Source organism: Colias croceus, chromosome 7 (assembly GCF_905220415.1).
Source record: "Colias croceus chromosome 7, ilColCroc2.1".
Classification (NCBI taxonomy): domain Eukaryota; kingdom Metazoa; phylum Arthropoda; class Insecta; order Lepidoptera; family Pieridae; genus Colias; species Colias croceus.
The window spans coordinates 4,176,493-4,204,219 of NC_059543.1; the positions used below are offsets into that span (position 1 = coordinate 4,176,493).

The 27,727-nt window shown below is 32.3% G+C and overlaps 1 protein-coding gene across 2 annotated transcripts; it reads left to right on the forward strand.

Annotated features, from left to right (window-relative positions):
- Positions 1-4,282: 4,282 nt before the first annotated feature.
- On the forward strand, positions 4,283-26,902 carry LOC123693350. Of its 2 annotated transcripts, XM_045638407.1 has the most exons (7): positions 4,283-4,521; positions 14,049-14,206; positions 15,005-15,173; positions 15,520-15,751; positions 19,629-19,769; positions 25,259-26,003; positions 26,274-26,902. In XM_045638407.1, the coding sequence occupies exons 1-6, from the start codon at positions 4,498-4,500 to the stop codon at positions 25,978-25,980; spliced, it is 1,446 nt and encodes a 481-aa protein (XP_045494363.1). In that variant the 5' UTR covers positions 4,283-4,497; the 3' UTR covers positions 25,981-26,003; positions 26,274-26,902. The 2 variants fall into 2 exon arrangements, with proteins under 2 accessions (XP_045494363.1, XP_045494364.1); XM_045638408.1 differs by lacking the exon at positions 25,259-26,003.
- Positions 26,903-27,727: the final 825 nt, after the last annotated feature.

The following is a 27,727-nucleotide window of genomic DNA, read 5'->3' on the forward strand; positions in this document are numbered from 1 at the left end:
AAATCATTTAAAAAAGGTAAAGTACATACCTAATAGCGTCTATTAGTGATAATCACTTATACACATTCTTACTAATCCAACTAATCTAGGTTCCAATCACTACATAGTATAAAACAAAGTCGCTTTCTCTGTCCCTATGTCCCTTTGTATGCTTAAATCTTTAAAACTACGCAACGGATTTTGATGTAGTTTTTTTTAATAGATAGAATGTTTCAAGAGGAAGGTTTTGGTATATAATTCTTTAGGTTTTAAAGCAGGCGAAGCCGCAGGCGGAAAGCTAGTATACGTATAAAATTAAGATAGTAATAAACACTTGAGGAATTGACCAATATTATATAAAAATATGGTTAGCTTATACGCAATAAATACCACATAATATTTATGTCTCCCTTCTAAACGATTATATGAAGAACCACAACATTTAATAGTATATTCTACTCGACAGTTTTAACACCTCCGGTATAGAAATATTCCTACTTCAGACATAACTCGCATTGTTTTGTAAGTTTAATCGCGTTGATGAAAAAGATATAAACAATTTGTAAAGAGGTGACAATTTGCAAGTTAAAATTACCTAATTAATTAATTATTTATTAGACGAATGTATATTAAAAGAATAATTTCTTGATCTGTAAACGTGTCAATGTTTCAGGTACTGAGTTTAAGCTTCAGTAACTCTATAGGAAAAAAGTTAACTCCGTAAATTAAACAATATTTAATTCTTTTATCTATTTATATAAAATATAAAAGATGTTATATGTATAATATGAAATTATATATACATAATTATATAATTATATATAATTATATATAAGTAAGTATATAAAAGTAGCACCAGCTAAGGCTAAAATTAAAGTGCATGTAGATTTCATTTCACAACGCATGTAAGATGCGTTTTATTGCAAGCTTGGCAGCTGAAATCATGCTAATAGCACAGATAATATAATACCTACTAGTAAGTAACAAATTATAATAAAGTTTAATTAGGTGTTGTTTAATATTTAACTTCTACTATTCATATCTATCATTAAAACCAGCGAAAAGATTAAAAAATATGCCAAGAATTGAAACTTCCGTCGTTTTTGGGAACGTTGGTTAAAAAAGTATAGTTACATCTTAAAATCTAAAATTTAAATTACTTGAGGAAACGCTTCGTTAGTAGGTTACTAAGAGGTTATTATTATTATATAATTAATAAGTACCAGATTAGTATTTTCTTTGATTTTACGCGAGTATTACACATTTAGAAAGGAGAATGGCTAAACTGGGCCTAACTGTTACAGAAATCATAATATATTTAAAATTAATTATGTTAATTTTAATAATTATTTGAAGATTTTAACGGATTTTAAACGCGATTTATCAAGTTATCATGTTTCTATGACAGTATAGTTAATGGTTACAAAATGCTAAAACTAGTTGCCTTGCGTGGTATTCGATTAACAATAAAGATTTTTACCAGTGATTCAATAATTCAATGCACTATTTAAAATTTATTGACTATTTGAAATTAAGGTTATAAAGGTTATTCTAAAATATAATTAATAAACAAACAGTCTGTAGTGTCTTTTCATATTTTTCTGAATAGAAAAATTCATCAAAAATACTCAAAAATATTTCGAAAGAAACACATTATATTTTAACCAACTTTGTAACAGTATCTCTACTATTAGATAATATCGAGCATACATGGATATCCTGAAGTTTCTCTTAGCAATATTTACTCTAACCTCCACATAATGTAATCTATAGTTTCCTTAAGTTTTGCGTCATAATAATAGCTTTAGGTTCAAAAATCCAGTGTTGCGCAGCTCGGATGTGGTCGAGGATATGATTGGATAACGGATCACTTGGTAATGTGGAACAAGTTACGTAAACACCTTGTTTACTGTCAACTTTAGACCTTTTTGTATTTGTAAGTCAAAGTTTACTAGAGGTTGCTTTTCCTTAAAATTTCGAATTTATTTATTATCACGTATATTTAAATAAACGTGATAATAAGTAAGGGCATAATTATGCTTTGTTGGGAGCTTATGTTACTGTATATGGTATAAAACTTTAAACTAGAAAATTATTAAATAGCATGAATTACATATTGTGTAGGTAATCATTAATGTAGAACAAATCCCAAGTATTTACTGAATACAATATAATATTATAGATATGAAGAGAAAGTAGGTGCGTAATATTATTATCCTGTAAGGAAATATTATATTGTAGGGTAGGTTGTATTGCTCGATTAAACGACCAAAATGTGAGCGTGACAAACAATCGACAACCAGATGTAGAGACATACCTAATATTCTCTTCATATAGGAACCCACAGAGAATCTGATAATGATTTTTTATTTCTTTTGCATAATAAATTATACGACAACTTTCCTGTATCCGCTATCCATCGTTTATCTTCAGTTTGAACTAATCGATCGTTGAAGTAATCTGTGCAATAATAAAAATATTTATATAGATTATAGAGATTTCCTGAAAAGAGAAGAAAAAAGGTGCTATAAAAATGAATCCCAAAATGTGTTGGTAAGCGCATAACTTGAGAACGGCTTAACCGATTTCGTTAATTCTTTTTTTATAATATTCCTTGAAGTTCGAGAATGGTTCTTATGTAGAGAAAACGTGAATATGTACCACGGGCGAAGCCGGGGCGGACCGCTAGTACCTATAATAAAACTATCATTGCTTGATAGCGGTATTAATGAACCAACAAGAAATCTTGGTATTGTTTTAATTTATTTTTTTCATATTTAATTTAACCTTATTATTTTTAAATTTCACTGTTTTTATTTCACCGAGATATTGGATGAAAACTTCTAGACATTACCTACTTGTCGTTGTCTACGGCATCACGTGTGAACGGGTGGACCGATTTTGATAATTATTTTTTTATAATATTCCTTGAAGACCTTGAAGTACGAGGATGGTTCGACTTATGGAGAGAAAACGTAAACATGTACCACGAGCGAAGCCGGGGCGGACCGCTACTTTAATATAAAGATCGGCAATTATATACAACCTAAGCTTAAATGTGTGTTTTATAATTACATAACTTTCAAATAAGGAAATAAAATATGATTACGTACCAACGGAATTAAGAAGTTAAAATTTTAATTAGGAATAACTCATGTTGAACATTACGAAATTCAAAAAAATACTGTTTTGAAACAAAACATTCTAAAACATGCATTATGAGGTCCTACTTATAATAATTGTGAAGCAATAGTTCATCTGTTCATAAACATATTTGGTAACTCTATGTATTCTAATTTATTATGTACCTAAAAACTTTATTTACCTAGTCCAATATGCAATTAAATCTTGAAGATTTGCTCTACAAGTCACTGAAATTATATTATAACCATAACTAGCTTTTGAACGCGTCAAGAAGTGTTATTATAAATTATGTATAGTTTTTTTATTTTTTATTTTAGCCCCGTTGAATCCTTTCTTAGCGGAAGCCTACGTCCTAACATCTGCCTGCGTGCCAAATTTCAGCCCGATCCGTTCAGTGGTTTGCGGTGTCGTTGATATATCACGATGTCAGTCAATCAGTCACCTCGGAGATTTATATATTTAGACATGTATCATAATTGTAAAATAATTAAGATTTAATTGACGGTTAAATTCTGTATAATGAAACTAAACGTTATGTTCTCAAGATAATCCTCAGGTACATTTACTAGGAAACGTTTGCTTAGCAAAGAGAAAGACCCTTGACACCAGTGTTCTCCTTATAGTTTCTGGTATGATACGGAACCGTAACATACTTAATACTCTTAATAAAGTTTATTTAATTTAAATAACTGTTAGTTACTTAAATTACTGTAAAAGATAAAGACGTAATCATTGCTAGTGTTGTGAAATAAAATTTCTCCAAGAGAACCCCACACTGAATTTATTTTAACTGGCGACTGGCGTACAACGCAAACATATGCTATCCTGAAGAATACAATAAATTCTGAAAATAATATTAAGTTACTTAAAAAATTTGGATTTTTTTGCATCAATAAGGTACTAAAATTGTATTTTATTAATTTGAATTTGAATATATTTATTACATATTATAATACTATGCTCTATATGTTGTAAAGTTAGCACTTAGAAAGCATAAAAAGGCGCCAACGGAAAATTATAAGATTTGTCATCTGATACTGACCGATGACCTGAATAAGGTTTGATAACACAGTGTTATGTGATAATAACCAATCTTTAGAGCGGGGATTGTAGTTTAAATAAAAAGAAAAAACCAAACAGCCGACCGGTGAGAGTGACAGCGACCGCGCGCAAAACGAACGCATTGCTGCGCGTGTGAAAGTTAGCATTCGAAATACAAACTTGGCGGCAAACTCATCCATAGACAAGCTGAAAATTTTGACAGATCTTAAAAAAAAACATTTTAAATATTTTTTTTTTTTCGAACTTGAACATTGTGCTGTGTTCAGTGATAGTTGTGCTAAGTGACTTTCCCTGTTACATCGCCGGTGCAGGATGACTAACACACGTAATATCAAGGTGAGCTAAAGCTATGGAAAGCATTATTGTTGTTTTTGTTTTAGCATCCATCCGTGAAGAGGATAAAAATTTCTACGTATACGTATTTAAACGTAATAACAAATAAGTAATGCAGAAGAAGCGATTAGAACTTTTCATAAGCAGATTGGCACTCTTCTTTTGCATAATTCATAGTGAATCTCAACATCTGAAGTAAAAAATCTTTAATACAAATTACCTTTAGATAACAACACATTATATATCTATAAAATCGACGTAATTTCTAAAATCATATTTTATTCAATTTGAGACGATGCGACAGCATAATTTGAACAACACGCAGCACTTTTGGAGCTAGAGGATCCACGTGAGCTTTGTCGGGGCTGAAAAATATTTTCACAGATTATTAGGAAACGACTAATTCATCAGAAAATAAATTCTTAAAGACAATGATATAAATAAATAATACCATATTCACAGTATTAGGAAGAAGAAAGGGTTTTAATGAAAATAAAGGGAAAAACTACTAACATTATCTTCATAATTAAAGCTCATGTGTTATTAAATGATGCATATATGATACAGCTACCGGCAACAGACGGGAAAAAGTAAAAGAAAGCTATTTCTCTAACAAGAACAATCACTAATAAAAACTTGTGAAATGAAAAAATGAATCTATTCTCTTCATTCCTCTCTATGTGTTAATAGGCTTAAGGAAATACATTGCAGCCAATTAAAAATCTTCAACATTGTTATAAAAAAGTTATTGTTTGAGTAAAAACAATAATACTATGATAATATAAAAATTACTTAAGCTGGCAATAGTTAAATTACGGACTTTCTTGTAAATTTTTGAACTCTCCTAATGTAAACAGGAAATAAATTATTATGTAGTACAGTATTGTTAATCTTTCGTATTTATTTTTCACAAATATAGTGCGAGGAAAAATCATGCTTGATTAATAAATCAAGCTGCATGATTTTTTCTTAATAAAATCATCGTTCTCGTACCGTAATATCTAAAAAGACAAAGGGAAACAAGCGGAAAAAGGACAACTTTTACACAGCTTTTTTAGTAAAAAAATATACAAAAATTGGTGTAGATATTTTGCTATGGAGGATGATACACATTCCGGAAATCGATGGTCTGTCATAAAAGCTCTATTCCCTAACATATTTCATGGTAAAGTGAGTCTTTCATTTTGTAAAATCACGTAGAATATTTGGGCGTGTTTTTGCTCGTAATTTGTGCCATGTCGATTTATATTATACTAGCTTTTCACCCGTGGCATTTTCGAGGTAAAACATGTCCTATGTCCTTTCTCAATCTATCTCTACCAAATTTCATCCAAATCCGTCTACGTCAAAATCAATCAAATTTCATCCACGTCCGTTACTTTTGCATTTATAATATTAGTACCGTTTAGCTGCTATTATGTATTCTGTGATATTAGTTAGGATTTCGTGTAGACACCATTTGGAAATTTCCATAGCTTACTCCTTCTGAGCCGAAAATAAATGAACACAAGTGTAAAATTACCAAGAGTACCATTTCGGTATATCAAAAATTAAACTTTTTATGAAGTTCCGAGATCACCACTTCGATTGCATAATTCATATGTTTGTAAAACACGTAAAAACTAGGTTAAATGGAATAGTTGCAGTGGTCATACGGGTGTGCGACGTTCACAAGTGACCGATTTATTATTATTACCATCACCCTTGCGTAATTCGTCTCGTTTCGGTGAATGTTCAAAGAGCACATCTTTGCTAAATATCACGCTTACTGCGGTTTGCAAGACCTCGCTTTTATATGGTAATAAAATCTTGTGTTATTTTTGTTTCTGAGTTTAGCTATAGAAATAAATGTGTCTGTTAACAATCACCTTTTCTTATGTTTGCTTGTTTTCCAAATGCTGTTCAATGGAAGGATAGAAAAAAGCATGATTGTATATGTTTCAGTTATAACATCTATATTATATACTTGCTAGTCATATGTGGAAGCTTTCTGATTAACAAGAAATAATTGGCTTTTAATGTATTGACCATTGATCCACTTGTCCGGAAAATAACTAATTTCAATTTGGAATAAATATATTATAGTTACGTAAGTTATCCTCTTCGTGAATGTATAAGTCTTTTGCGAAATCTTAATCATATTATGCGAAACATAATGACCGCAAAACGTAAGACTTTCCTATGACTGTAACATTTAACCACAAACACTCACTTCGTCTTTTCCCATAGTATTTATAGCAGATACCTACTGGTTACCGAGAAGAGCTGGTTTTGCATCATTGGAAAATAAAGGCTTCTGAATTTATGCTCAAAGTCGGCGCAAGAAATTTTCAGAACGTCGATTAAGAAACCTAATTATTTTTATATCCATTTTAATAGGCATAGATGTGAGAGCTTTAATAATTACAAAAATTAAAGCACCGCAAAACCGAATAGTGTTGCAAGCGAATAAATTTTAGAATTAAACCTATACGTGGGTGATTATCAATCACTGTTATTGCAGAATACATGCACCAATGATTCAACCTTTCGATCTGACGTCCTGCTTTGTATTGGTCATTTGACTTTTATTCAAGAGGAGCTTTTACTTGCGCATTGGTAGAAACTGCATCTATACCAATAATATAAAGCTGAAGAGTTTGTTTGTTTGTTTAAGCGCGCTAATCTCAAGAACTACTGGTCCGATTTGAAAAATTGTTTCGGTGTTGGATAGCCCATTTATCGAGGAAGGCTATAGAGTATGGGCTATATTATATCATCACGCTAAGACCAACAGAAGCGGAACTACGCGGGTGAAACCTCGGAGCGCAGCTAGTATCAGTATAAAAAAAACTTTATATAGTGCAACTGCATATATTCTGGGTAATGAGTAGTCTTACAACATAGTATGCCAACCCAGACGTAAAGGTCAGTGACTTAACATCAAACGAAAGTGAATCGCTTTTACTTTCCGCACATTTTATTATTTAAATCAGTATTAAATATAATATGAGTGTTTTTAAATAATTTTCCTACTAATGAATCTTAAGAATTTTATTGAATTATTTACAAAGTTGGCTAATCACCTACATTTGGCGATATTTTAGATATGTAGGGTCAAAATATATTAATTTCTTTAACATAGAATCGATTTTGATAGGAGTTATGAAGCCCTTCGAATCTGAATAATATATGCATATTATTATACAAATGCGATTAAGTGTACGCACTCTCTTTACTTATGTAACACAACCCGCTGGGCATTGATTGAATAATACTTACAATTCAATATTGTTCCGATAGTATTGGGTTACGTTTACCCGATTTTCGATATTGTGTTTATATTTATTTATAGTCTGGTCCTAAGTAATATATTTAAAACTTTACTCAAGAAATAAATTCAACTTTGTCAACTCTCCTTTTTTAATTAGGCATCTTTTGAAAGCTCTTCTATAAGATGTTTAGTTGAAAAAAAGTTTTTCTCTATCTTAGGATCTACCTATCTTTTTGCTCAGACTCTAATTAAATATAGACAGAGTGTAGACATAATTTAACTTTCTCAATGTTACTGAAATATTCTCTAACATTAAATAAACCAACAATGTAACTCTATTTAACGATTTAATGTTATGGAGCCTATTGTTTTTATTGCATTTAAAATTGCAATTTTGTTCATTAACATTTTAATACTTAATTAAACGCGCATTACTACTATAAAACTTCGTCATTAACGCAACAATGAAATAGTTATACGGCCATATAATTCTGGCATTTATTCAAATACAAACTGTTAACTGTCAACTTAATATCTTCATCAAGTTTTTTTTTAATCTTTGATGCTTACCTAACCTGCCCCCCTTTTTTTTTTTTTTTTTTTGTTGACGGGGAGGAAATCTTCTAAAGATACTCTCTTTTGGGGAAAAAGAGAGCATGTGGGATTCTTACCCACTAAAACCTCCTCGATGGCCAAACCCAAAGCATGGTAGCGGGGACTCCGGGATCTCTCGTAGAACGCACCAGAGCTCCCGCAGCTATATGCCAGACTATGTGGCTTCCCTGCCTCATTATCAACTACCCAGAGTGGGTAGGACAGTCACAGGACCGGGAAGATGTTATAGGCGGCTCAATACCCCCTTGAACCGCCCTCGGTCCTAAACTACCAGTGTAGTTAAGTGTATAGCGCAAAATCGGAGAAGGAAAGCACCTTTTCCGGTTATTCAATCCAAACTTATCAACGATAGTGGTCGTGATATATCACCTGGAACGTCGTCCAGCATTAGCTCGTTCTCTAGCTCTCTCCGCTGACTCTTTTTGAAGCATAATGCATTCACAAAAATTTTGAACGCTTTGCCATGCAGATCTACTGCTTAGCATAGCATTAATTACTGCTGGCAAAGATAGATCAGATCCAATTTCTTGGATTAGTACCATTCTTTGCATATCCCAAGCAGGACATACCTCGAGTGTATGTTGAGCCGAGTCACAGATCGCATCGCAATGATGACAATTTTCCTGCGAAGACCGTCCAATTCTATGTAAATATTCACCAAAACATCCATGTCCTGTGAATATTTGGGTCATCCTAAAAGTAATTGTCCCCCAGCGTCTTTTAATCCATAAATGGAAATTCGGTAAGATTGCCGCCACTACCCGCTGTCTAGCGCTTTTTGGCTGTGTAAGGCGGTAGTGCCTTAAAAAAAAAAAAAAAAAATTGTAAACCTGCCCCCCTAGACAGGTGGCTTTCTGTTAGCGTAAAGTTCAATAGAATAGACTACGAATGTATGAGATTGACGTACCTAAGCTGTAGATAAACGTATCTCCAGCTTACGTCAATCTCATACATTCACAATCTATTCTATCAAACTTTACGCTAACAGAAAGCCGACCTGACCGAAAGCTGACCTCAACAGACTTCGCCAAAATGATGAAAAATAGCAAAATATTCCACCTGTTAATTACTTAGGTACTTTGCGAAATATCATCCAAAACGAATCAACGTTTCAATATTGTTTTTAAAATGCAAGTAAACAAATTATACAATTTTACACGTCTAGGTAATAACTATTAGTTCAAAACATCTTCGAAAATAACTTCTTGATTGGAAATCTGCATTTAAATTTCCTTGACTTGCTATATATAGACATTATTAAATAATTATTAAAGATTTGTCTGAATGTCTGAATAATGATTACAGATTAGGCAAAATAAACATTATAGAGATACATCTTCATTAAAGAGTCATGCAAATTGATTAAACAGATTTTGCATTGCGTTTAATCCGATTGCGTTTAATCATTACCCAAATACGTCCATCGAGTGTCGACTTCCGTATGCTGTTCATCCTTTTACAATTGCATAATTGCAACGATATTATCTCTAACGCAGTTCAAAACAGGTGTTATACAATACTTCCAGTTTAATGAAGTCGTATGTTACGAACGTTAAACATAACAATGGAAATATTTAATAAGTGGTCAGTTAAAAGTTAGATTAGGGTCATTGTATAATTTTCATGGAAACAGATAATATCTTAGCCGTTTCTTTTTTATTGAGGCTGTCTATGTCTATGTCCGAACATTCTAAGAGGACTGAAATCCTTTACGGATATTATTACGGACATTCCTTATCACCACATATTATTAAAATACCACATGTTCTAAATTCGTAGCCTATGTGTCACTATTATTTTTAGTGGCTAACCAATATAGGTTAAGTAATAACGTATTATTTCATTGATTTCCTGTTTAAATTAATTTTGTTCGTTGTTTGTAAATACTCTTTCTTTTGAATAAGTTGGTTATTATTGGCCATTGACTTTAACATGTGTTTCCTTTGATTTAGTGTCATAGACCTTACCGGTTGGACGTGAAAAGGAAAGAAAGCGGATCTCGTTTAGCAATAATTATTCTCAGAACAGGGTATGGTCGACGATTTAATTCCATTGATATTTCACCTTTCCAATGCGTATAAATATATCCGTTAATTATCTTATGGAAAAAATACGGAAATTTGCAATCCTATAACGTACTCGCATTATGAAATATCATCATCATCAGCCCATATACGTTCCCACTGTTGGGACACGGGCCTCCTATGAGGGTACAGGCCATAATCCACCACGCTGGCCAAGTATACCATGAAATATATGTACTTTCAATTGCTAAAAGTGGTTAAAAGGAAGAGCACATCTTCAGCTTGTTAAAAAGAGCGTAAAAGTGGGTAGTGAATAATATATAAGACGTGTTAAATTGTCTACACATGTAAGTAATTATGTCTCTTTGTTATTTTTATAAAAATAAATATGCAAAGATGCTATCTCGTTAACCCCGATTTTTGTTTCACCATGTTGCACTTAAAAATATGATTAATTAACCTTCTGGACTTATGATCTATGATCTTAATATCTTCATCAAGTATTTTTTTTAAATCTTTGATGCTTACCTAACCTGACCTCAACAGACTTCGCCAAAATGATGAAAAATAGCAAAATATTCCACCTGTTAATTACTTTGCGAAATAACATCCAAAACGAATCAACGTTTCAATATTGTTTTTAAAATGCACGTAAACAAATTACACAATTTTACACGTCTAGGTAATAACTAATAACTATTAGTTTTGATAGTTAAGATTGGCTTTGATTTTAAATGAGTTGAGAAATGCGCGTCTTTTTCAGGCGTTTATATTTTTTTCATCAAATCCTTAAAGAACTAAGTTCAATGAATCTGTTTCGTTTAATTAAACATATTATTGTTCAACTTTATATAGCAATTTTTTTTTCGTATCGTAGCTTTCGATAAGAAATGTCAACAAACTGTAAACAGTGGTAAAAATGTCAAACAGGCGCCAATCAATGGAGCCATGCAAGCGTATATTTTGTAATGAGAACTTAGTTGAAATGATAACATATTGGCAATTTCCTTTAGTTTTATTGACATATATACAATAGTTATGTTGATGATATTACTTAGTAACGTGTGGCTGAATTGTTCCACCTCGTTATAGAACAGCTTTATGAAAAGTAACTATGTGTTGATAATAAAGCATATAATATATTGATGATACAAAATAATAGTTCGCGCGGTGGATACTCTGGATTGTTAGGAATCTAGTTAGAACCTTTTCATTTTAATGATTCTCACTTGTGTAATGTGTTCCACTGTATGTACCGCGATGAAAGATAGAAGATACATTCGTTATGAAAATAACGACGAATAGATATTATCAACGCGACGCGTGTTGAAAATCCTGTCTAAGATACGCACGTCGTCTACGAATAGATAATAATGTATGTATGTATTAATACGTTGCTAATAGTCGCCACACGGTTATACAATTTTACATCTCTGATGGCAATTGGCATGGCACCATGTAAAAACTTCTAAACAACACAAGGCACAAAGATTACTTCCTTGAAGTATTTCGGTACCTGGTTTAATTTAGAATGTTACTTTGATATTACAAATGGGTTATTAATAGCCCCCACTGTATTACATATTATGCATCAGCTGGTCCCCAAAGATATACAAGGTTAATTGTAAAACACCAGCAACCTCGCAGGACCAGATAGCTAACATCATAAGTAACAACATTTGTTCTACGACTTTTGGCATAACGCAATAAATTATTTTTAAATGATTTTTTAAACTTTTATTGTAGGTACTCTCCTAACATTTGTAAGTCTATGTTCTATTCATTATCGGATGGACGACGCGACACCCCCTTCCCCCTCTCGTTCGCTTCTTGTTTACGTAATTTTTGGGAGGCGTAGAGTTTATAATATTCAAACGGAAAATTAAATGAATATTTATTTTTGTATGAAAATAAAATCTAACAAATTATCAAAAGTCGTAGAACAAATGTTGTTGCTTACGATGTTAGCTATCTTGTCCTGCGAGGTTGCCGGTGTTTTACAAGTAACCACAGGGTTACTTGTAAAACACCTATCTATCTATACAGATAGATACATAACTTTTGGTATTGCGTAAATAAGTCATTAGTAGTCATCGTATAAGTTTATGCGTTTTTTTATAGAGAACCACAAGCGTTCACATAATAATCATTAACAACTGACCTACTGTCCCAATTATTTTAAAACGATCATCCTTTCACTCAATTAGCATTTATTTATCATGTTGAAAATGAAATTCCAGTTATTTTATGTTGTAAAAATTTTCTCCCGTATTAAATTGTAACGGAGTCTGAAGATATTGCTACTTATCACGGAAGCGTGGAATAAGTTTTTAATTATCAGTATTATGTAGTTGCTTCAATTTATATAAACTAATATTACTTAATCCATAATTCGATTTTAAAATTATTATAAAAATATAGTAGAGAGCGAACATATTCTGACATGTATAAAGTTTTTGTTTATTGCATGATCAACTGAATTAAAATATGAATAAGCAAATAAAAGGCCAGGATAACTTTCTATAAATAAGTATAATAATCAATGGTAAAACCCATTCGTTAGCACAAACCGATGAACGACTAAAGCCATACGCAATGTATACGGAAGAAATCGATGCAATGTGCGCGCGAGCATAAAAACTTTCGCTTTTCACTGCCAAGGCTTGGCGCGTCGGAGATGTTTCCAGAAATCGCGGAGGAAATTGATGATGTGACGTCACTGTTTGCTTTAAAGATAAAATACAATATTATTAAAGAACTTTATATACTAACGAGGACATTCAAGACTCTATCTTCTTATCAGGTTTAGTATTAAGGTTCAGTCTTTTCACGGAGAATTAAAAAAGTAGAAAATTATAATTCAAAAATTTATTGTCACTAGCATTATGTGTTCATTATTTCTATTTTCATAACAGATCGTTTCTATTATATTAACTTTTGTACAAATACACATATAGATATTACGCACTAGGTTATACAGTATATCTTCATTTTTCAATTAATTAATTGTTATTAATTAATACGTTGCTAATAGTCGCCACACGGTTATACACGCAAACAAAATATATGTCGACATAGCAGCGCGCATCAATGATTGCTAGAGCACTTTCGTTTTCATTAACGAACGTGACCGGACAACACTCAGCGTTCGGAAAAACACTACCTAGTGACTTCTTAAACTATATTTCATTTTTTTTTTATTGCTATGATGCAAGAAATGGCAGAGATTTGATGTTATATCATAAGAGTACCGTGATGTTTATTTTGGGAGAGCAAAATATGATACTTCGAAGAAGTATCGTAAAAGAAGAGAAATAACAATATGATATTATTAACACACAAATACCGTAATGGAACTGTAGTTGTAGATATTAATTTAAATTATCATAAAGGCATGTTATTTCAGAATTTAATAGAATCACTAAAGCAAAACAACATTACTTTTCATCAAGTTGTCAAGCATAGCATCACTATCTTCTATTAGTCTAAGAAAATAAATTTTTAATTGTAGGTATCTTTCCATACACATCACCTAATTCAACATTTTTATTTTCACCATTTGTACCCTAGATTTAAAACAACTTTTCAGGTTTCAATAGCCTAAATTTTTTGGATTCTAAAACTGTTCTTATTCCCAGGTCTGGATATGCATAGCATGCATGGCCACAACGATGGGTGCTCCAGCCCCGAACCCACCCATAACGTTCGACATCATCGACATGGCAGCCATCAGTCGAATGTCACCACAGCAATTGGAGGCGTTGGCTGAAGGTCTCGCTGCTGAAGAAATTATGAGGTTAGTACTTACTATTACTATTATTCTTTCGCATCTTTGTGGTATCCCTCTTGTCAGAGCTGATTAAACAGCAGTTTAGGCATTAAAATAAATTACATGACAGACGCACATTTAACATGATATAAGCAAAAGAAGACACAGAATTTGTCAAACGTTTGACAAAGAATTTTCGCAAATATTACAAGAATAGCATTTTCAAGTAGCTAATTATAAAGGTAGTGGAAATTATACAAGAGGAATGCATTATAATAATTATTTGAATAACAATTAAATGCTATTCATAATAACTAACATAATCTTTCGTCGACGCATATAAAGACGTAGAAACACAATTTACAGCAAACATTATGATATATGATATAGAAGTGAAAGTTGTGGAATTTAAATATTAAGACATTCAAGAATACAAAAAAATCTTTTTTTAAACTCACGACAATTATTATGATAGTTAATTTTCATTATTATGAATGAACACAAACGAAATTTAGACAATTTTAAAGCGTGAGATCGCCTATTGTAGTAAGTACTAAACCAATAATTTCCTCGCTGTATTTTTTTAACATTTTCCCTAGCGTTGTTCTTACTTTGTCGCATATCATGTTATCTTTGATATTAATTAGATGCTCATTAATATACGTACTTTATATGAATTATTGCAATTCTTAAGATTAAGCTGTGTTTTCTACTCGCATGGTACGAACCGAAATATTCTGTTAATCTCGGTACTAAATTACCGTGCCTTTATTTAATAACAAGCATCATTACGGATATTTTTTTACTTATAATATTTTCCTTTAGGACAAAACGGTCATCAGCGCAGGCATTAACGTCGGTTGTATCAAAAGCATCTTCAGGTATACAGAGCAAGGTCGGTCTCCTCGGTCAGGCGTCAGCCGGTGCTGCGTCTCTAATCGCCTCAGCTTCCAGCAAAACAGGCCATGAACACTCTGGATATTCTTATGAACCGGTAATTAAATTGTTTTGCTTGAGAATAAACGTAGATACTATTTTTGTAGAAAAGCTATTAGATAATCAGTTTAGAAATATGTTAATAATAAAAAATCTGCCAATCCGCACTTAGCCAGCAAGATATAGGTAGATTATGGCTTGTATCGACATACAAAAGGCCCTTGTTCATAATGTGCTGATTATGATGATGATGAAAGGATGATTAATAAATACACTCTTTGATTCGTATTAATTGACCGAATGATGAATGATTTACTAAGTCCATTGATTTACAGGAACATTGTAGTATAAAATAGTTTTTAGTTTACTTATCTAACTGATTCTGATGTTTGTTTGAATCACAGCATGAAGAAAAATACGACTACGTAGGTCTGAAGAAATCGATTCTCTACACCCTGTTCCAAGCGGTGAAGGCAATTACTGGTGGAGTCACTATTCTTAAAGGGCAATTGATAAAGGGAGGTGGTGCCCTTGCCGCAACTCTGGGTAAAGTGATCTCGTCGAAGGGAGACGCTGTCAGCAACCTGGGAAGGAAGATCGTCAGCTCGGCTGCTTTGAGCGAAAAGAGGCCGCATTGTAAGTATCAACTAATATTGATAGAGTTGTGTAGTATTTTGAGGTGTTTTTATTTTCGTAAAGTGCAGTAGTTCTTTTTCGGCTTGATCAATATACAGGGTTACAGGTTAAGTCGACCTATTCCTGTTAAGAGCGTATTGTAGGGGTCAAAACAAACTGATTTGATCTTATAATACCATATCCAAAAGTTAGTCGTTGAAGAGTTATTGCAATTTTAATTTTTTTCTTGAAAATGCCACTTTATCTTCGCATTTAGCGTTTAATTTTTTATTTTACTTATTTGGTCTGGGTTTTTTTGAGTTTTTATGTAAAGGTTGAGTTAAACAATAATTCTCAGCAATAAAAATCCATATCGCTGCAAACAATTCAAAGAAATGGCTTTTAATCTAAAAATAATAACATTAAAGTAATTTAGTTAACTCGTTTTAAAGAAAGATATTGAAAAAAATCTCTATGAAAATGTGTCTGCAGATGTTTTTAAAAACATGTACATGTTCTTAGCTATGTAAAAAGGTATGATAACCTCAGGTAGCATTCGTAGATTCCAAGAAATCGGGGATAAACATGGGACAGTGGTAGTAAAGTACAACATCAGAATAAATGTTGTCATAATTTATTTTTCTTAAAAACTTTACAGTTCCTGCTCAACATGACTTCCTCTATTGCGAACACATATTCGAAACCTTTTCCGCAGAGTACTCTTAGTCAAGAGCCAATTAACAACTGGGGTAGTCACCCCAGTTGTTAATTGGTTCCTCATCTTATTGGCTGCATCGATAATTTTTTGTCGTAAAATATCAACAGATGGAATCGGGTTCGGCTCATTGTACACCAGACTCTTCATATGCCCCCATACGTAAAAGCCCATGGGGGTTAAGTCTGGACTTCTAGCCGGCCATGGTATGGACCCACCTCTTACGATCCATCTGTTTGGATAGTTGATGTCTAACCATTCTCTAACACTTCTTCTGTAATGTGCAGGGCAGCCATCATGTTGGAACCACATGTCTCTTAACAAAGTCAAGGGTATGTCTTTAAGTAGGTCACTTAAATGTTGGCGCAGAAAGGTCTCATAATTTTCACCATTTAGGTTGTCCGGAAGGAAGTATGGTCTAATTAATTTATTTGAAATTATCCCCATCCACACATTAAGACTGAATCGTCTTTGTGATTTTTTTGGATTCTTCTTGTTAGGATTGCCACGTGCTTTCGGAGCCCAATAGTGAGCGTTGTGGTAGTTTGTGATCCAAGTTCTCGGGCAACGGTTGCCCGAGAACTTGGTCTGTCTCAGTGGTTGGTTCACAATGAACACTTCAGGATATTACCCATATCACTACATGCCCGTGCACGTGATGGAAGAATGAGATCCTTTAAGACTAGATTTTTATTAGATTCATGTTGAATGCGGATCTGAAAAACCCCTCGTTTTTCAAAAAAAAAATTATGGACAGATGAGTCCAAATTTTGTCGTAAGTAAGATCGTAAGAGGTGGGCCCATACCATGGCCGGCTAGAAGTCCAGACTTAACCCCCATGGGCTTTTACGTATGGGGGCATATGAAGAGTCTGGTGTACAATGAGCCGAACCCGATTCCATCTGTTGATATTTTACGACAAAAAATTATCGATGCAGCCAATAAGATGAGGAACCAATTAACAACTGGGCTGACTACCCCAGTTGTTAATTGGCTCTTGACTAAGAGTACTCTGCGGAAAAGGTTTCGAATATGTGTTCGCAATAGAGGAAGTCATGTTGAGCAGGAACTGTAAAGTTTTTAAGAAAAATAAATTATGACAACATTTATTCTGATGTTGTACTTTACTACCACTGTCCCATGTTTATCCCCGATTTCTTGGAATCTACGAATGCTACCTGAGGTTATCATACCTTTTTACATAGCTAAGAACATGTACATGTTTTTAAAAACATCTGCAGACACATTTTCATAGAGATTTTTTTCAATATCTTTCTTTAAAACGAGTTAACTAAATTACTTTAATGTTATTATTTTTAGATTAAAAGCCATTTCTTTGAATTGTTTGCAGCGATATGGATTTTTATTGCTGAGAATTATTGTTTAACTCAACCTTTACATAAAAACTCAAAAAAACCCAGACCAAATAAGTAAAATAAAAAATTAAACGCTAAATGCGAAGATAAAGTGGCATTTTCAAGAAAAAAATTAAAATTGCAATAACTCTTCAACGACTAACTTTTGGATATGGTATTATAAGATCAAATCAGTTTGTTTTGACCCCTACTATACGCTCTTAACAGGAATAGGTCGACTTAACCTGTAACCCTGTATATTATAACAGACTCTTTGCCTATGTAAAAATCTACTATACCCCCTTATACAACCATCAAATACCTACTCAAAATTTAATAAAAAAAATATTTTGTTTATGCTAATAGTGTTGCAAAACAGATCTTTTTCACAATAATATTTTTGAACTGCGATAATATAATTACATATTTCTTTGCGTAATAAATAAGAAATTTAAAACATCCATTTTATTTGAATTGGGTTTATTCAAATTTGGTGTGAAAGAGTCTGTGTTGTTTCCGTTATGAGGAAATTCAGAAATTTCACGTGATGTTCCGCTACAGTTACATTTCTATGAAATTTTACAACGAAATAGATTTGTATCTATATATACTTTGTTCCTACTTTCTAAGCTTGATAATTGTAATTAATTCTTTTTAACACTGAAGAGATTATTGTCTTCATTCTTATAGATAATAACATCTGTTGTCACCACTTATATGTGTATGGTTTCTCTTGTAATTTAAATACTCTATTAATAATAAATATCTTAAATAACACTGGCAACAATAACAAATCTATTGTGGTAAGGGAACAGGATTTTAACTTTAAAGATATAGATACCTATTTTACCTAATATTACGCAGACCTATAAATTTTAAGTAATTCACAGCTTACATCTTATAAAACTAAATTTTCGTGAGATTCCATAAATCTCGTTTTATCCACGCATTATACATAATTTGTAGCACATATACCACTTCAGAAATGTTTTGCAAGTACTATTCTATTATTCGGATTTTCCTATGATTTGCATTTCAAAAGATTTGATGTGAGAAAATTGCACAGTCTAGCCTCTGACATCTGGAAGAGCACAAAGGTAGTTCACAGTAGATTGTCATAGTGTTCGTTCTCATTGTAATCTTTATAAAGAATTCAATTCACAAGCTTTAAGTGGATACCTTACGCAAGATCACGCCGATATTTTAGTTTATTTTCAGTAATAATTTTTTAGGTTTTACGGAATGGGTTTGGCTTTTGGAGTGACTTTTAACTCGGTCAGGATATTGCATCAATGAAGGATCAATGATCAAATTTATTCGTATACGTAATATAAACAAATTACAATATATTATGCTCTATACGATCAGGTTATAAAATATATGGAGCTTCAACGTATTATAGAGTACAGCGCTACGCAAATTTGAATGTTTATTGGACCCTCGCGTGTGTTCAGAGGGCACAAAACTATTGTAATACTTTTTCTTGGACTTAAATGCTAAATATCATTCCCTAAATTATGCATTCCCAGTTCCAGTAGCCAACAGAATACGGTCCACCACCAACCGGCTATTTAGAGTACAGCGCTACGCAAATCGAATGTTTATTTAATCCTCCCACCTCCACAGTTGCAACAGAGCAATTATTATTCTTTTTATTAGGTTAAAAATGGTTAAAATTCTCACATCTCCTTTCTCCCTTAAATTACATTCCCCTCTTGTAGAACCCGCGAATACGGTCCGCGCCGTTTATAATGCCATTTGTTAGGCTTTCCCTAAATACCATCCATAAAACAAACACGGGTTCTAAAGATCCACATCCGGTTTCCAGCGACCGCAGTGTACGGTCCGCCACCAACCAGCCACATAGAGTACGCACCAACCTCGTACGGCGCGCCGACCGCTCCCGCGCACTACGTACAGGCCGCGCCCACGGGATTCGCCGCGCACAAGTATCCCGCGCATTTGGACGGTGAGAATTCAAATTCAAATTTAAAATATTTGTTTGTGTGACTTGTTATTTATTCAAATTTGAATTCAAAATATTTGTTTTCGTGATTTGTGGTAAAAAATTTCGAAATTTTAGTTATAATTAAATATTTGTTAGTTCATTAACTTTGAGTGGAAATTGGAATAGACAAAACATAAATTGTTTAGACTAAAACTAAAAATTGCTTAACTGATAGATGTAAAAACTTATGAGAGTATGCCTGATAGGGCAAAATTTAGACGTGTACACTGTATACCTACGCTAAGCCGGTAAACTCTACCGGATAGAGGTTATTTATTTTTATTGATGTACTTGAACAATAAAAATATTAAACCTGACGCTTTTTATAAATAAATCATAAAAAATATATCGCAAACTGTCGTATAGGTACATAATTTCAAACTGTTCAGTTTACTGATTTCGTTTCATGTTTTGGCATAGATTTATAAACAGATAATATTATGTTACTAGTAGATATAAAAACAGTCATAATGAATGTATACGTAACATACAACATAATATTAAAACAAGTTTCACATAAAATTTCCCACTTGCACTACAGCAACTTATAAAATGAAACAAGAAAAATGTCTTAATTTGAATAAGACCTACTTTAAACACTTACTATGATAAAAAGTTGCATTACATTAAAAGAAACCACTCTTAGCCAAGAATAGCACTACGGTAATACCTTTAAAATATCGTTCTGAATGAATATTTAAAAAGAATTGAAAAAACCAAGTACCTAAGTATTTAAATTAAATTCTGATGTTACGTAGGTACTAACTTGTACGGCGTTTAGGAGCAAAAAAAGTAATAAAGAATTAAATACATATTATATACAAAAAATACGCGTAATTATTCGTAAATTTAACTGAATATTTTATAATGCCAATATGTAACCAAAAGCTTTACTTTCTAGTAATTAAAATTGATATTAAATTCAACCTAAAAATTATCTGTTAATTAACATTAAAAGTTTAGTGGAACGCATATTCGGGGTAAAGGTCGAACACCGGAACTAAAAGTATGAAAAATTACACAACTTTCCAACACATCACCCACTTATGTAACGATTGCAGAAACGACACAAATTTGAGAATTCGTATTTACATATTTTTCGATACAGTCATATCCGTATACAACGATACATTACTTAACAATAATACAATGAATTGACTACCTGTACCTATATTTTATTAACCAGCTAAAATTTTATACATTATTAGTTATTACATATCCATTATTTTCATTACTATTTCTGATTGTTAGGGATGTATTTATGGTATTTGATTTTTTTGTCAGTACTTACAAACAAAGTGGTAATTGTTTAATATATTATGTAGAGCATTGCCAAACATAGGTAATCACCAGGAGACACAACAACTCAACGCAGTCTACACCACAAACCATAATTTCATACAATGATTATATTTTTCAGAACTAATAGTGATGTCGTCAGTAGTTGACGTGGTTACACAGAAACCGATGCCACAACCATCACCGGAATTATTATATCGATATTACGATTTATTAAATTCCTTTTGGTAAGGTTATACATTAGTGTGACTCAAAAGCACGGCTTTGAAATTCACCTGTGTGCCTATACACTACAAGATTTTCAGTCTTTCTATCGATCACATTTAATATACCTATCTATTAACTTCACCACACATTTCATTAATTCTTTATTTAGAAACTATAAAATTGTATCTACTTCGCAAACACTTCATTTGTTTTTATACAAACTATAGACATGACATTATTATTTTATTACCACTTATTAAAAACAAAATATTGCCTAGCACGCCACTTAAAAGATTCGAATGTAAAATAAAAATTTATGATATAATTTTGTTTAGAGAAAAGTTGTTACAGTAGATTATAGAGTGTCACAACTCACAATTATTTACTTTACTATCTTCTATTTACTTTTTTTATTTATGAGCATTTTATTATTATAATATTTATGTTCGTTCACGTATCTTTTAAATATTCAAATAGCATTTTGACCAAGCAAGCTGCCAAATTGTGACTTTACATCATTTGCATAACCGCTTTCACTTTTACACCATAAACAATAGTTGGCATACACATTAACGTTCAACGAAGTGTCCATAGACTTTTAAAACAATTTTTGAATCTGTAGTGTATTTTGGAGCGAAAGAACCTGGATTTTTAAAAACAAATAAGTAGAACAAACTAGATGCACATGATCTCAATATAATATATCGAAATTATAAGTGGGAAGACGATCTATATCCAATAGATTATAATATAAAGATGATTTTCTAAATCTATACCTTTGTTTTCAAGCAACTATTAAAGTTTAAACCTTCCTTCGTTTGATCGAACTACGTAAATTTAATACGTAGTTTCAGTTAGTTTTTGAACCTTACATAAATATTTAAATTCATCAGCACAAACACGTAGTAAATAACTGTTAAATGGTTACTCAATGTGCTGTATTCATTTGTTAGTTTACATAAGATGTTTCCTATCGCGTATTTCAGTTGATGTAAATTCAATATCTATTCAATTTGTATATTTTCAACATCTGTTTCTTCAGTGATCATTTGCAAAGTATTTCTTCTTCTTTCGTTGTGATTAAGACATGTTATTGTTAAGTTTCCAAGAAACGAATAATAGAATCTTTTGTATTTACCTTTCTCTTACAATTAAATAACGTGAGGTTAAACTATCCACCTGCGCTTTTATGGGTATCTCATCAATATCATTGTATACCATTTTACCTTTATAGTTGCTTATAAGAGAAGTTATATAAAGCACTGAACCTAATAACGTTAGTTATGTTTTTATTAATCGCCCTTTAATCTGTTGAATTCCAGCTTTAGACCTGCATTACATAATAGTGATTTAATAAACTGAAAACTGTCTTCCTACTTTCGCTAGCGGTATAAATCAGGGTGTGTATCGTAAATAGAACGCGTTTGTTACCCTCAGTGAAAGTGTATTATGTCATACAAGTTCATAAGTTTAAATCAGATTTCTGAACGTAACCCGTTATTGTATAGGAATGAGTTCAATCGATTGCCGTATGTGGAGTTTAAGAGCTTTTCCGTTTCCGGTAATTTTCTTATGTAGCACACTTTGATAGTTTTTTTTTATAATTATTTATAATTATTGATCATTATTATTCACATCGTTACAGGAACTTCAGTCTAGTGTATTTTGTATGAACCTACAAATAAAAAAAGCTTGATAAAAATCTTCTTATAGCCAATCGACACACACAACCTTAAGAAATTATTTTTTTCAAACAAAGTTTTTGTAAAATTCTACGATCTACGGTGAATTTGAAATCTCCGTTGATAAGCATAATACATAGATATATTATTCAGTCATCACAAGAAAGCATTGATCGTATAGCGAATAAGTACCTGTCATTTAATTTTTAAATTACCGAAAGTATCATCATCATAATACTATAATGATAAGAAATACCTTCCTCTAATTAAAATAATGAAATTGTTATATCACAACATAAAATATTTATTATTTATACGCTACAAACACATGGGAGGTTAATAATTGTAACATGGTAAAAGGTAAAAGTAACTTATTATGTACTGTATACTTAACTATAAAATATAAAACATTGAGCACTATAAAAACAATTTAATATACATTTTTAACGAAGAAATGCAGAAACGTCAATAGAACCACTTACTACCTTATTTATTACGAAACCAATGCAAAAAGTAGAGTCAATTAGACATTTTTTCCAGATATTAATATCATGAAATGATGTAAGCTGTAACACAACTTATACGGTTATTATAAATTCCCAACCAAGCCCTTTCACGAAGGAAATAACTGGGATGCCGTAATAGGTCTACGAATGATAAAGATGCTAAAAGTGACGTAACCAAATACTGACCTACATAGACGGTTCCTGGTCTCCTCTTACAGTGTTATACTATTTATCACATCTTAAAATTTTCCTTTTGTAGGAAAATATAATGAGATTGCACAATACAATATTACTGTATGTATAACGTGACTGTTACAATGGTTAAGCTTCTTGACAGACATGTAAATAGTTTGTGTTTCGGTTCGGTAGTATTTGTTACGAAAACGAAAAAAAGTTGCTTTCATAAGGCTGCATACTTGTTAAGCTATGTAGTATAAAAAATAGTAGAGTCATGTGAGATATTACTAGCTCTTATTTATATATTAGGTAATAAATGAAAAGTTATTAATAGTTACGTAATTATCTATACTTAGCTACCGTGATCAATAAATCACTTCGTGGAAGATAATAATTATCTCTAGAGAAATTGGAATTTTCACGTGCAACTAGGCTAATCTCATATAAAGTTACCTCACAACGATTATAAATTATAATAATGCATTAGTACAGGATGTTGTAAGGTCTGGAATACATACGTATAACAAATAATTAGTTTCATATGCACATACAATTTAAAATCTAAAAACGTTTCAAAACTTCCTGTTTCATTGAAATTTAGTGTTTTTAGGTTTTGAAATTTTCCTTTGATAAGTGCCTTCATAAATTGCATGATATCGAAACATAGTTAGTGAACCTTGATCGTAATATGGAATCACTTATGTTATTAACTGAAGACTATTACAATTGGCTTGCATTAAAATTAATTAATTTGTCAACAAGAAAAATTTATGCTTTACGTTCAATAATATATCCACAAACAAAGCCAGTCAACTCAGGAGGATTAATTAATAATAGGTACCTAAATAAAACTCGAACCCTCAAAACTAAAATTCAATTTTGGATTGAAATCGAAAGTTATATATAACTGTTAACTGCATTATGCATAGCTTACGAATCAATATGTCCCAAATACAAACGATACATATTACATACTCATCATTGACCTCCTTCAAACATTTGCCAAACTGATTGAAACGCTACTGTGTATACCTAATGCGATACGGTCGACTTAACACCTGAATGAGGTATCGCTAAAGACGTATTATTACTATCAAGTATCACCTACTTTTGTTACAGGACTGACGATTACGTAATAGTCAGTGTAGCGACGCTCGTGAAAGGTTTCGATCCAAAATAAATTGAGACTAGGTCATTACACTCGGCTGATATTCTCATCTTTTGTTAGGTCAGGTTGCGGATCCGTTTTTGACAAATTATTTAGCCGCTACTATTTCTTTTTCATTCTTATAGTATTGCTTGACACGATAATACAATTACAAATTACAAACTCTAGGTGCAAAATGACGCATTGATGCAATTTATGTTAATAGTGGCATCAAAATCTATGTCAAAACATGAAATTACACAGACATGTTCTGAACATAATTTATCAAATTTAATGGCTATGCATAATTATAATCCTTTCATATTTTGTCATATACATTAATAAAATCAACTTTAGAAAGGAGGAACACTTAACATCCTTATGCAACTCAGGTGACTATTGACGTAACTTACAAACATATTTTTGAGACAGGACATGGAAAACTGAGCGGAGTGCACGCCGGTGTTGTAATACTGACCCCGCTCGAGCACGCCGCCACCAGCGAGGGCCACTCGGGATACACGCACCTTGAATCTCCACCTTCCATTATCAACAGCGTATATTCCGCCATAAAGGGCGTCTTCTCCTCCGCCGCTCCACATTCCGAGTCTTACATTACACACCAAGAAACTCCTCCACCTCACCCCGCTCCTCCTTTCAGGCCCATGACATGGGGAGCGGTCGACTCCTACGGCGAACCCGCCATGATCGAAACCTATTCAGATTATGACCCTCGCTCTCCCCATCCTTATAGTAGAGCATCATCAAAAAAATCCGCAATCCCCACCTTCCATAAAAACGAACGCCTGACTCCAGAGAAAATACAAAAAATAAACAAAAATCTCGATAAAGTACAAGCGTATTTAAACGAAAACCAAAGATCAGCCGAAGTGCTTCCTAAGTTTAACAAGAATTACGTCGACATGTTAAGGAAAGGCCAGATTCCGTTCCTACCCACTCCTGTGATAAGCGATAATGAAATCGGTGTCCTTCCCGCTGAATTACTTCCTGACGATGATCCTTTGACTACTACCACTACGACTACAACTACTACTACTACGACTACTACAAAACCAAACACGACTGACGGGAACACCAGAAGGAAGAAGGACACAAAATTCATACTGCGAGGAAACAAGATTGTTCAAGTTTGACATATGACTGTTGACTGACTGAGGTATGTTTTGACTTGACGAGTGACTGTTATCTTCTGTCTTCCAGGTTTAACATTTTTTCACAGCACTTAGTTATAATAATCACTGACAGAAAATAATCACTTCAATATTATGCACTACGCAACGTATTCTACGATGCCTTTTTCAGGTATTATCGTATCTTCTTTAAAAGTGAAAAATACGCTTTCTTATTTTTTTTCTTTCTTCCCAAATTATGTCATAAAATTAAAAATCTTTGCATGTGTACTAATATATTTTATATTTATTTACAGAAATTCCTGGATATAATACAGTGCAGCTGGGTGGCGAACATTTGCAGAATTATCAATTTTAATAATCTCGTCGCCTTTGATTTTTACGTAAAGTGGTATAAAGTCATATAATTTCTGTAGTAATGATTTGTCTTTTCGATAATTCATTCGTAGAAATTGTTAATGACTGTATACACTTTTGCAAGACTTATAATAATGATTTATAATAACAATGGTTTTGTATTATACATTTTTTACCACAACAAGACCGACTGTCGCTTAAATTTCTCTCTTTTAAAAGTGATACTTAGATGCGTCATGAAAGTATGGAATTACCAACAAAGTATGTAAACTTAGGAGTGTTAGCCAAAAACGATTGTAATTACTAATGATTAATTACAAATAGCGATATATAATATATAATTGATTATATAAATTATGAATTAGGTTAATTAGAGAAGTTACGTACCTATAAGTTTACTGTTAGGTGTGTGTTTAAATATTTATTAATATCTATAAAGCTTTCACTGTCAGATTCATTCTTTTGGTCTATTTATAAAACAGTACCTATTTATTATTATTTTTACTGTATAACAAAATCAAATATTTGTAAATTAACGCGATTAAAATGACATTGTAAATATTTTTTGCTCAAGACTCATTCTATTTTAATGAATTGTAAATAAATACAAGTGTGAAAAATATTATTTTGTTTCCTTTGCACCTCTCCTATATCTCTTATTATTAAGTTAACAATAATTTTTCATTTAAGCAAAGTAAGTATGTAATTAATGAACCAAAATTTCCTTTGATAACAAATGAATTTAAAATTCCTACCTATTGCATTTTTTATTGTAATAAATACTCTAGATCTAAATATTTCAAGAATATTAACACGTTAGCTGCGAAACAGGGCTTGAAACACCCTGTCCGTGTCTCGTCATTATAGCGGTAGGAAAAAACTTAAACTTCTCTGTCGTGCGGGAGGCATAACTTCCACCTGGTTCAATGTAGGAAAGTGATATCTATATATCTGAGATGTGCTATTGATTCCTAGTTCAATGGTATACCGACCTTAATACCGGGTTTCTTAGACCTCGTGCCGCACTGAACAAATAAAAATTCTAACACAGTGCGGAACGAGGTTGCGAACACCTCGTACCACCACGCACCTCGTACCGCACCCTAAGCTAGCTTCACGCGGTTAGTGTTGTGCAACGCATTCGAGACTATTTGTGGAACAACTTATTGAAGCTTTTACAAAGAAGGACTTGAATGTGGATACAGGTAATTTTCAAACATCCTAATTACTCGTTATAATAAATATCGTTAATAGAATCGTGAATGTGACATGTTGAGTAACTTTCTTCAAATAGGTTGATATTCATGATTACTATTAGTGTGTTTGTTCATTGAATCAACTAGCGGCAAATCCAAAACACCCGGCAATCGGTGTATGGCTCATCAAAATTTAA